Genomic DNA, 12804 nt, shown 5'->3' with positions numbered 1-12804 from the left:
TTTGTAAGAAAAATATCCATATTTAAAACTTTATAATCTAAAATAACTAGATTTTTTTATAATAACTAACTAGATTTTTTTATAATAACTAACTAGATTTTTAGTCTTGATTGTGGATTAATGAGATACCCACACTAAAATCAGCAGCAATAATAATATGGTAACAGGTTATGGAAAGATATGATTATTCAGCAAGTATCTCACGACTAGAAGACACTCACTGGTCGTACAGTAATATTCATGCAGTGAAATCCACATTTCTCGAATAAAGGATGAGACATGCAAGCTCTCTGTTTTGCATTGCCATCATTATGAGGGGCATTTTTTTTTTAAATTGTGTTCTTGACCTGTGAACTAAAAGAACTTAGGCTTATTTTATATGCAGATTTTTTGAATGATTTTGTTTTTTTGCTTTGCAGCATAGACTTTCAGAAGAATAATCCTGTTCACAAGCTAAATGATGAGGAGCTCCTGGCTTTCACGACGGTAAGACGCACTGTTTTCTTTCTTTCTCTCACAGCCATGGTACAGTTGACAAATCTCAGACACATGTCAGTACACGCAGTTGTATTTTCAGTCTGACAGACGTAGTGTACTGTATGTGAACAGGTTTTTCTCATTTGGTCACAGTTTAGCATCTACAATGTGTCTGTTACACTAACAAATGCAAATGGTCTTATGGTTGCTTCTGTTAATCTGCTCAGAACAGTAAAAAAAGAAATGAGGGGCCGTGCTCTGGTAAAATCTTCCACAAACAGTTCTGCTCATAAGGTTACATACCCCTTGCAAAATCTCTTTTTTTCAATTTAGAACTACATAGACTTTTTGACCAAATATTTACATTTAAATTTACATTACATTTTTTAGTTAAGTTCACAAAAATAAATGGATTTACACTTGTATTTTAAAAATACATTAACATTCGATTTAATTTTTTTTACATACTCTTTCTAAGCTTAATCTTGTAATCGTGTTGTATGTGGCATTTTTGATATTGCATAAAAAAAAAAGCAAATACATTTTTCTGTCCTAGTCTGGTTGAAATAAATTGTGAGGAAAGGATTTCCAAAATGCATAACTTGCGTAGGAGTCATTCACACAAACTGTGTGAACGTGTTTTTGTTTTGAAAATCGTGAGACACGGGCAGTGGAATGGGGAAAAAATGTTCGTTCAGCAAAAATGAAGAATGCTGTGTCATGCGCGAGACGCTACAAAAAAACGTGAGATGCGAGCACAACGGTTAAAGACTTCCGTCTAGTGCATGTTTACATTTTAAAAACAATGTAAACGTAGTGCAGTGAAATTAAAAAACACGTTCTGTGTGAACGGCTCCTTATAGTGGATAATTTTTTTTGAAAAATGTGCTAAATGTGTTAGAAAATGTGCATAAACTTTCTTGAAAGTGATGGGTTTTTTTTCTCTCTTAAACACATGGAATATTCTGATATTTATTTATTTATTTAGCATAAATTAAATTTGCAACTTGGATGGAAACAGCTAATGACAGTTTGTGGCCTTTTGCAATAGGAGTGTATGAGTATTTGGTTTGCTGCCTGCTGTTCTTAAAAATCCTCTAAGTTCTGTAAATTCTTAAATTTTCCCCAACATGCATTGCGAATTTGTGTTTTTCTCCACTTTTGTAAAGTTTGATCAATCTGGACAATCTGGACATTTATGGGCTCATACACAACAAAGCCCAAAAGTCATTAATTCATGAGGAGACAACACAATATTAAGAACCAAGAGTATTAAATGCAGTATAGTTTGTGTTAATTTAAGCTATTATTTTGTAGAACATATTAAAATATATGCAACTCTTTCTATGCAAAATAAAACCATTTACACACATATTTTTTGAACACTAATCTTAATCTACAGGGGTATGTAAACGTCTGAGCTCAGCTATTCAAGTCTCTTTCTAACATCTGTGTGCTGTTGAGGATTTGACTTCCAGACGTTGTCAGAAAGAGGGAGATTTATTATTTTGACGTCTTTATATTTTCATGTGTAGCAGTTTTTGACAGCCTGGGTGAGAATGATGGACAGATTGAAAACTGCCCATTTCCTTTCAGCTCATTCACTCAAAACTCACGTTACAGGAAAGTGAAAAGCCATTGGTCTGGTCAGGTATGAGGAGAGCAAAACTCACTGAGCTAATGAAGACACTTCTCTGCCGACAGGCCATATTGTCTTCCCGATAATCTTTAAGACACTTCCTGGTAATTTAATTAGTTCAGTGTTTCAACCACAGCCACACACTAACAATTTGGGAAGGTACCCTGAGAGTCACTACTTTTAATCTGTTGCGAGCTTCCCACCATTAAGATGTGAAAACAACAATGTGGCTATTCTTTTTAGCAAACACATACTACATGTTCTGCTTAATCGTTATGTACCGGTAAATGAAATAATGCCCTACGGCAGAGACGCGTCTGTAAAAGCAGCCAAGTGCTCAATGCGAAACTGTCTACATCTGCTGTGAACATCATTTTTAACCACCAGCAAATTAGCATACAAAGAGTTTTTAAATCGGCAACCTGTGCCCACCAACAGCCTCAATTATTTATAGTCTGTTATTGCTGAGGACAGTTGTGTGTGTGATTTATATCCATTTACAAATGTCCCTGACAGCAAAATCAACCACTTTAGAATCACGTGTGTCTTGCGCTATTGTGGGGTGCCATGTTAAAGTGGTTGGGCGCAGATGATGATAACATGATACTTTTACTATAGGGGTGAGTGAGGTAAGCTACTACAGTATGTTTTACTTAAGTTGACCACTAGGCATGGAGTAGTAAGAGGAGGTAAAACTAATATTCTTAGTTATTTAAGCATGTCTGCAGTTAGCTATAGAGTTTTAGAAACATGTCTTGTCAGGAAAAAAAATGTGGGCAAGTTGTGCCATTCCAAGGGGTGAGTTCAGTCAGTGTAGAAAATGTGAACAATTATATTTCAAGTAAAAAATATTAACAGAAATGAGAGAAATAGTTTACTAATGCCTGTTCCTTGTCCCGTCATATTTGCTGAACATTTTCTCATTTCTTTAACTAGCCAGGAAAATGGCAAATTTTTTGACTTTTTGAATGTAGTGATTTAAAAAAAATATATATATGTGCTTTAGTAGTATATCCTGTATTTTGAAAGCAAAGAGTACTCTGCCAATGCTTATATAAACACTGGAGAAATCCAAGTAAAAATTCATAATTTTCCAATTAATGTTGGATGATTTTATTTATTTTACTATATTTTTCTATTATTATTCTTATTCTTATACTATTATATAAGATGATGTGTGCCCTTGTATGCTATGGCACTGAATGATTAACAAATTGATGTACTGAGATTTACTTTGTTTGCTGAGGTACTTTAAAAAAAGACCAATGTATTTTTGTTGTATATGTTTAGATTGTCATTGCATTGCCATGCTACGCGATCTATAAACCATTGTAAGAAGACTTTCTGTCTTCTCCTGCTGTATTTACACACAAATAATCTGAATCTGCGCTTGTATAACTGTCTAATGCTGTTTATTTAACCGTTATTTTAACATTTTCAAGGGTGATGTTTCAGCTTGTCCTCCTCCTACGTTGTTTTCTCCTTTTCTAATTTATACTTTGGTTACTGCCCTACCCGTCTTCCCAGACTCCGAATCTATTTGCATTCATTAGAAGTTGCCTTTCTCTGGCTCTCGGAGGACCTCGGCTGCTCCGCCTCGCTGTTTAAAGCTTGATATCTTCATTTGTACGAGCAATGAAGTGAGTCCTCCGATCTTATGCGTTCGGCTGTGTGCACTTCTCTCTTAAACTCTCCCACGTTTTGGAATGAGGTCAGTTCTTTTCAAGTGTTTTTGTGTTATGGCCAATTGCAATTTTCCCCAAAGTATTAAGTGACTTTCCTAGACAACTTTAACCTTGAAAGGACATGTTTCAATACTTGACAAATACACAAACCTGTTCTCATGGCCGCTGAGATGTTGGTGGTCTCTCCTTGAAGTTAAACCCTCCTAATCAACACCTTTTAAGATCACAGGGTGTTCAGGAACCCACTTAGGTGTGGTACTGTGAAATATGGGTCTCCATCTTTGGAAGGTTTGACTGTCTGACAGCTTTAGCAAACGATTCTAAGCCAATTCGAATGTGTCAACACCCACCCCAAAGACGTCACCGTAAGTCATCAGATATGCCAATCTCAGGTTTGCTTAAAGGTACGAGGCTCTGACCGACAGGGCGAAGCAGTGTGATGGATTGGAAATGAGAAGTAAGAAGGGAACAAGAAGGAAAAATGTGTCTCCAGAGTCTGACACAGAGGTTTGCATCATATTCGGCAAAAGCTGTTAGAGTCAGGTCCCTCTGGAAAAATAATCTACACTTTGAGCAAAGAGTTCAAACAGCAGTTTCCTGTGCCTGATGGAGCTCTGCTTTCTGCATGAACTCTAGAGTCCATATTTTAAGCAGCTTGGAAACCAAATTAATGGGGTAGAATAGGTCTATGAGTCAGTTTGGGATGAGGACATCCTCTGCTTCTGGACATAATTCAATAAAAATCACTGTAGTTGATGAATTTGTACTCATAAACACTAGAATGAGATGAAATGATGATTATTTGGGTGGTTTTTCAGTATGGTTGGGAAAATTGAATCATTTCAACACCGTATGCAATACAAAAGGAAACTCTCAGAGAAAATGAATCAGAATTTGTCCAAAATTTCAGTCAGTGTCAGCTGGTTTGAATTTATTTTCCAAAGCCTCTTTTTTTTTTTCTGTAGTTGTCTAATTGGGTGATTTAGTTTTAATAGAATAAGCAGAAGTCTCCTGATTAGGTTATGGTTCATTTCAAAGGTTAAAAGTAGTAAGATTTTCAGAGCTGTAATAACCATGTTCATCAGTAGTCTGGTGTGTGCCAAGCTCTTTTCTGTTCTGTTTTATTAAACTCCCTGAATGTAATTTCTTAAATGTTGCGATGAGCTTCGTTTTTAAATGCTTAAGCTATACAGCGTTCCCTTTTTAACCTGCCTTATAATACTGGCGCTATCCAAGAATAACCAGCGAGATGGAGCGTAACGAGGGGTGGGGACTATCATTTATATGTCAAGATTATTTATTTTCTTCATCCTCAAAATTAAGTCTTTTCAGGGAAGCCAGGGAAGGGGACGTGTTCGTGGCTGAGTTAGCACTTCTTTAGGAACAGCAGGGAATACTTTCGTAGCCCAGCCGTTTAACACTGCAAACGCTCTTTCCCCTCATTTAATCATTTTGTGAAGGGTGGGAGGATGATAAAAATGTGTGCTGTTAGAAAAAATACATTGACTTACACGCCCTCAAAGGATGAGGGTTTGTTATGCGTGTGTATATGAGAGCTCATTGCCATAACTCATTGCAGAAATGTCCCTTCACCAATGGCTGACTTTTGGTGGTGAGATCCTCTGGGTTTAATGATCAAGAGTCATTGATTGACCTCAAATACTGTTGCGCATACAGCTGATAATGATTGTATTGAATGAAACATTCTCATCATTCACACGTGAAGTGATAAATCATTTAGGACTTATTGCACATTACTAGGATCTTTTGGGCATCAATAGGCATTTGCTGCATGATCGTACACATCCCATATCCCATACACCAATGTTTATGTGCTTCAAGAAATCAATCCGATGCCATGTTTGGCTGCTTTCCTAGATGCATATTAAGCCCGGTGCTGGATTACACTGTTAATTGGCTAATCTGATTTGAAAAACTCTTTTTAGTTGACAGTATGTCCAGGGAAACTAGCTCTTTAAATTAGTTTGTTGAGATCAATAAAGCTTTTTTTGTTTAAGTTTCAATTTCTGCCATTTTCATCCATTTCAAAAGGAGTTTGCTCCAGGCTGCTGTCTTATTTCTCTTCTTGATCCTTCCCCTAAACCGCTGGTCTTGGCCGTGGGAAGAGTAACATCATTCGCATCAAAATCCCCCCTCGTAAGTGCCAAACCCGCTTCAGTTTCAAAGAGCTCCTCATCTGAGATGAATCATAGAGGTTTTGAGGCTGTTCTGGTCTGATCTCTTTGGTTTGTGATGTCATGGGTGGTAGCATCTCTACTAGTTGCTGTCAAAACCTAGCCCAGCAGTTTGCAAACCCACCTGGGGAGTTTGTACTTCCGCTATCTGTCAGCACTTTCCCGCTCTTTTGGCCACCAGACCACATGAGGTCACCTCCAGGGTGTGGCATTTCAGCTTGTGTAAGCGGTTTAGTTTCCGTTGATCATTGAACCCCCATCAGGGATCTCAATCCCTCCTACACTAGGTCAACGTAGTGATGGCATTATGTATGTAATGTGAGCTTGTGTTTGTTTGGTTGGATTGGGTCGTTTCCTCGCTGTGTTACCCATGAGGCCGATACTTGTGTTGATCTCACCGATGATCTCTGGCCAAGGGCAGTGCACTGCTGGCTGGACTGTGTGCCTAAATCCAGTGCAGCCGAGTGTGAACGCATTGGCTCTTCTAGGGCAGTGTGTCCTGTCAGATCTAAGGTGAACACCTGCTGTTTAACTCATAAATCTTTTGTTCACAGAGATGGGCGTATCCATAGGGCAATGCCAGGTCTGTCAGTCAACAGTGGCTAATTTGAGCCCGGACATGGGATGGGCATGTTGCTTGCTGTACATGATGTCATTTTGTGTGGGTGTTTCTTAAACTTTGGGCACTTTTATGTCCCAAGGGTTGATTTTTATTCAAATCAACAGATTCAACTTTTCTTTTTTGTCATAGGAAGACCACAATAACTTTTTACTATGCTTTAATTCAGTTTTAACTACTATTCAAATGACTTATGTATAGATTTTGTTTTTGTCTTGTCCTAGACCTAGAATGTCAGAATTAACCTGAAATTTGTCACAAAAATATTAATTATAGTCATTTAAATGTGTGATCATGAATTCTATAAATTAATTTGTCATTCCAACTACACAGAATTGTAATAAATTCTGTTCTAAAGTTAGTGTACTTGTTTGCCAAGGAAGGAGACAGTAATGTCATAGAAAAGCTTGAGATGAAATATTACACGTAACGTGAAGAAACCGGAGAAATCTTTTTTTGAGATGTGGTGGAAAAACTTACACTGTGGTGGGAAATAAAAAACTAAAAAGACTAAAGAACTCTCCTGTGATGTACACTACCATTCAAAACAAATTCTGTGAAATACTTTTTCCAGCAAGGATACATTAAATTGATCGAAAGTGAAGACATTTATAATGTTACAAAATATTTCTATTTCAAATAAATGCTGTTCTGTAACTTTCTATTTATCAACAAACCCTGAAAACTGTATCATGGATTCTACAAAACATATTAAGCAGCACAACTGTTATCAGCATTGATAATAATTGAACATTGAAAACATTGACATGTTTCTTGAGCACCACATCAGCCTATTAGAATGATTTCTAAAGGATCATGTGGCACTGAAGACCAGAGTAATGGCTGCAGAACAAGAGAGAGCATCTGGTTGTTGTTTTTTACCAACCAGAGAGCATGTTGGTGTCAGCTTGGTGCTTTGTAAAACACGCAAAACAAACACAGTTGATGTATGTGGAACAGAAGCAGATTTAAAACATTCATGTGTGATTTTCAGTTTTAGTGGGCTGTGTATTTGTATAACACTCTAAATGCAGTGTGGTTTGAATGAGAAGATTTCTTACAGTCAGGACAAGAAGAGTTGGATTAATATAAAAATATAAAAAACACATTGTTTTCCCTTCCGTGTCTGTGCATTCAGCATTGAGTTTATTTATGAGAAAACAGTGTGTGTGAGGTTTAATTTCCCCTCCAGTCTCTTTGGTGACGCATTCATCTTACATGTAACCACAGCCCAAATTTTCTGGTCATTTTCCCTAAACTACAGTCCATGTGATCTGGGCTTGTCCTTGTGTCTTCCTGAAGGTCAAAAGACCAGCTATGACGATACAGGCAGAGGACAAACAAACCCTTTCCTTCCACTTTAGTGATTTACTTCATCTTCATGACTGATTGATTGCACCCGATGCTCAGTTTGATTCAACACCTGTGTTCTCACAGCCACTGTTTTTCTTATTAGACATCATAAAAGATGTCACAGTCAGTTCATTGAGGTCATTTGCCAACAACCTTTCTATCTTCTGCTGATCTGCAATCTGCTGTTGCTGGTCTCCACTGGCTGGTTGTGTGTGCAGGCATCTTTCCAGTCTACATGTGGATCCAGGAGTCTGCAGGCTGGTTAGATGGTTGTCACGTGCCCAGCAAACATCACAGTTTTAACTTTATTGGCCACTTTTTATCTTTAAGAATTTGCTACATATATTGAATGTCTACACTTATTGAATCATTTAGTGATGTATTGCATGAAGTGAAGTACATTTATGCATTTGGCAAGTGATATTATCCAAAGCGAGTTGTGTCTCGTATTTACGATTTACAAGCGACTTGTATTTCATTCAAGGTATACATTTGATCAGTTTGTGCATTGTTGCCATCCTCTACTGTTTGTGCTACAAGAATGCAGGTATTTTTAGTTCGTGCTTTGTTTTTGTACAGTACTTTTTCCTTTAGGGGTGGGTGGTATGACATATGTTTCTGGTTTTTTTTCTTTTTTTCTTTTTTTTCTGCAAATTCAACCAAAAAAAGTTTGTTACATAATACATCCTTTTACATTTACAATAGATTCAAATACAAATGCACCTTGTGACATTGAAGAACTATCAAAGATGCCTTTGTTGCAAGTCATATGCTAAAATTTCATTTTATTCATGCACAGTCTCAGCACTGATCTGACATTGATTTGTTTGGTAATGAATCCCAGAGAAATGACTTTCGCTGCTCGGATCTTGTGGGATGTGTCATCTGTAATATGTCACCTGACAAGCAATTTCAAATACTTGTAATGCTGAATCCATCCAGAAGATCATAAATGTCAAAAAAAAAAATTTTTACAAAGTGCAGAGCATCTGTCTGGTCCCTCATAAATTTACAACACCCTTACCAGCAAAGAAATGAATGAACAGGTTGTCGTTTTTGGGGGGATGTTTGCTTGTGGGTTAAATTGTAATTTGAGGACATGGTGTTGGAGAGCATTACTGCTGACATGGTGTTAAAATATATAATATAATATGATATACGATAATAAATATTTTTTATAATATAATAAATATATATTTTAAATATAATAAAAAGTAAATGATAGAAAGTTTTGTTACCGGACTGAACCAGATTTAACACAACTATGTTACCTGCCATTTTCAGTTTCTGTTTATAGGGTGATAAAATATTATTTGGACCAAAGGTCTGTCTCTCATTTTGTTGATCATTTGGGATCTTCATGTGGCTCTTCATTCACTGAAGGGTTTATGTGTCTGAAGCACCTGCCGTAATCGGAATGATATCATGGCGGCGCAGACGTGCACTGGCTCAAGTAGTCTTATTGGCTTCAGGATGGTTTCCAGGAAGGACTGGCTAGTTCAGGCTGAACTTGAGCTCTCAAATCTGTTTGGAAAGTGGAACCGTTCTGATTGAAAGCAGGTCGGCCGCTGGGGTTAATTTATAGCAGCGGCGTTTATGTGACTGTCTCACCATAAATCTTTTAGTTCCACAAGAGCCTAATGACTTTACCAGAGTCCTTGCTTTTCATGTATATCTCTAAATAAATACATGTTGAATTAGGTCTTTGCAAAACTTTATTACAAGATTAAGTCATCGTCTGTTAAGAAAATAATTATTTTTGTTCAGTTTGAACTCTTACGGTTGAGTTTTCCATTAGGAGCTACAGGACTTTTCTCCAAATAAGATAAAGCACAGAAGGAAGAAAAGAAATGTACCTTTCATCCAATAGAGAAAGACGTCGTCCCTCCCGTTTACCTGAGCTGTGCTGTCGCTTTTGAAGACTTTTATATTGTTCATTGCTCACCAGTCAACATGTTATAAAAGGGTTAGGATTTCTTTCTTTCTTAATGGGAATTTTTTTCCTACGTCTAGTCTGATCAGCAACAAATTCTCTCGCGCTCTCTCTCTCTCTCTCTCTCCCTCTCTCTCTCTCTCTCTCTCTCTCTCTCTCTCTCTCGCTCTCTCGCTCTCTCGCTCTCTCGCTCTCTCGCTCTCTCGCTCTCTCTCTCTCTCTCTCTCTCTCTCTCTCTCTCTCTCTCTCTCTCTCTCTCTCTCTCTCTCTCTCTCTCTCTCTCTCTCGCTCTCTCGCTCTCTCTCTCGCTCTCTCTCTCGCTCTCGCTCTCGCTCTCTCTCTCGCTCTCTCTCTCTCTCTCTCTCTCTCTCTCAAGGCAAGACCTCTTTTCCAACACTGTTCTGTCGCTCAGGGGTACATTTTCAGACTAAAGACATGTCTCACCACCCTATTGCCAACACTGAGCTTGTGTACATATAGATCACGGTGTGTCTGGGATTTCAGTCTTTCTGAATTAGCTTTTGTTCACTGCTAGGGACCCTTGCCATATCCAAACACCTCGAGGTGCTTGAATCATAGCAAAGATGGTGCACCTTCAAAGCCGATTATTCATGCTTTCATTGCCAGCTTAAGGACATTGGATTGGACCGTAACCTCACAGGTTGTCTGCTGTCGTCATGGGTCTTTATTGTTCAACATTGTTCACCAGAACAAATTTAAAAACTGAGACTTTTATGGTAGATTATCCAGCCACTGACAGAAGCATGCTTTGACTGTTTTGTAAACTGCATTTATGTAAAAAAGGAGCACATGTCTTACAAATGAGCTAAAGCCATTGTGACATGACAGATTCATTCAGACGCAAGAGGAATTCAGGTTAACTTCCTTAAAAAGCTTAAAAATCTTGACAGTTGTATCAGTCAGAAGTCCTTAGCCTTTTGAATGAATGATGCTGTGATCAGATGTATTCAGATGTGTTCGGAGGTCGGCACTCAAGTGGTCTCAGTGCCAGTCAAAATTCGGAATTGAAGAATTGGCTCATATTGTTCGAGTATTATTTTGAATCAAATTGGCTGCAACACACAGGAATTTGATTTGGAAATAATGGTAATGTTATTTGCTTGATTACAGTTCCAAAAATTAAACGGGTAATTTAATTCTTGGAAAGTATTTCCTAGTTTCGTGACATCATCGCGTACAATAGAAGTCCCATTTCAATGGCTAGGCGCCAACCAATAAAATGGCTCCTTTGAACACCCCCGCTCCCACCCCCCTTTCTCTCTCGGCGCCACCGAGTTTCAAGTGCAAAAGTTAGTTTTGCACCTAATATATCGCAAAAAGAGTAGCAAAAGTCAAGGCGTGAAATTTGAAATTACAGTGACAGATTTGAGAAGCTGCAAGTGCCTAATTGAGGTTGTATTGTGAATTTGAATGTAAGATTAAATGCAAATGTATATTACGAGTTTGTGTCTGTCATTGTATTACACATTTGTGACTACTTGTCTGCAGCTTCAAATTCAGAATACAGGTTTGTGACTATTGTCTGCGAGTGCAAATTTCAACTTTCAACTTCAGATTTTTATTTTAGAAGTTTTCACTTTGGAGCTGTGAGTGTAAATGTTCACAGAAGTACGAATATTTATTGTACAAGTTCTCAAATTCACATCTACGTGCTCTCGAGTTATGCTACTCTTTTACCTTCATAATAAACCTTCAATCAAGACCTTTTTGAACATGAAACTTCAGACAAGGGTCTGTCAAACCATCATTTGAAGTTTGTCCTGACATACCTTAATTTTCCAAAAAATTATTCTTAATGTAGTTACTGTTTACAAGTTTCTTTGAGTATTACTTTATTTTAATTCTACAAGTCAATTTAATTCTACAAATCTTTTTTTTTTGTGTGCGTGTGTGTGTGCCTCAATTCAAATTCAGAAATTGGACTTTTAAATGTTACAGGCAAGATTGTGCGCTAAATTGTGGGTTAATTCATAGTAGTCAATGGCTACAGTCAACTGTCTGGTTACCAACATTCTTTCAACATTCAGCAAATACTCATCGTGTTGTGACATTACTGTCAGATTCAATGTAGTTGGCAATACATCATCTTTTATTGTCAAACTGCCTCGTTTAAAAACGGATCCATAGTAAAATGAAGCGATCAAACGGACAGTGTCTTACTAATGCGATCTGACTGGAACTTTGTTAAAAATGAAATGTTCATCTATGCTTTCTTAATGTTAGAATCACAAGAATAGCAATGCAAAGATTACTGGAGTAATCCTGTGTTTGCGTCATTCTCGTATTTACTACTTCATGACATGCATGAATTAGTGGGCGGGGCTAAAGAGGCAATGATGTAGAAGTAGGCATTGATCTTCCACTGAGGCAGTCTTTTATCGCATTATGAAGTAATAATGTGACAATCCGATACTAGTCTCCTGGCTTCAATAAAAGCTCCTTTTGGACTAACAAGAAAGTTTTGAGTTCTGACATCTGACATCTAATATGACATCTAATATGTCAAAAGATCAATGAAAATGTGGCTTCTTAATTCATGACGCCTTTAATTTTGTCATCTTTAGTGGCCATGGGTTTGATACATTACCTATGTTTGAACCTTTTATTTTTTTTTTTGACTCGGGTGGGTTTGAGTCGGTTAGAGTGTGTGCTCTTCTCTGCAAAAAGTTGACATTCTCAAATTTGCCTCAATCATGTGTGATTAGCCAGCAGTCCCCCACAGGTAAAACTGCTAGTGAGGAGGTATTGCATCAGAAGTATGTAGCCACAGATAATAAACTTTATTTTTTCTTTCAACAGTTTAACACAAAATCCGTTCCTCGTGAAGTCATGGTGACGCATCACAGCTGTATTATATTTGGCTGTCATTGACAGGTTTAAAT

General features: G+C 37.5%; 1 protein-coding gene across 1 annotated transcript in view; it reads left to right on the top strand.

Annotated features, from left to right (window-relative positions):
• ttc27 (tetratricopeptide repeat domain 27) overlaps window positions 1-12804 on the top strand; it is an 85242-nt gene that overhangs the window by 28188 nt on the left and 44250 nt on the right. The window contains exon 9 of the mRNA XM_081348060.1: window positions 420-486. Coding sequence (XP_081204186.1) covers window positions 420-486 — 67 coding nt within the window. The remainder of the gene's footprint in view (window positions 1-419; window positions 487-12804) is intronic.

The sequence above is a fragment of the Scardinius erythrophthalmus genome (genome assembly GCF_964197995.2).
Source record: "Scardinius erythrophthalmus genome assembly, chromosome: 19".
Taxonomy (NCBI): Eukaryota; Metazoa; Chordata; class Actinopteri; order Cypriniformes; family Leuciscidae; genus Scardinius; species Scardinius erythrophthalmus.
This window is presented reverse-complemented; position numbering and strand designations above follow the sequence as displayed.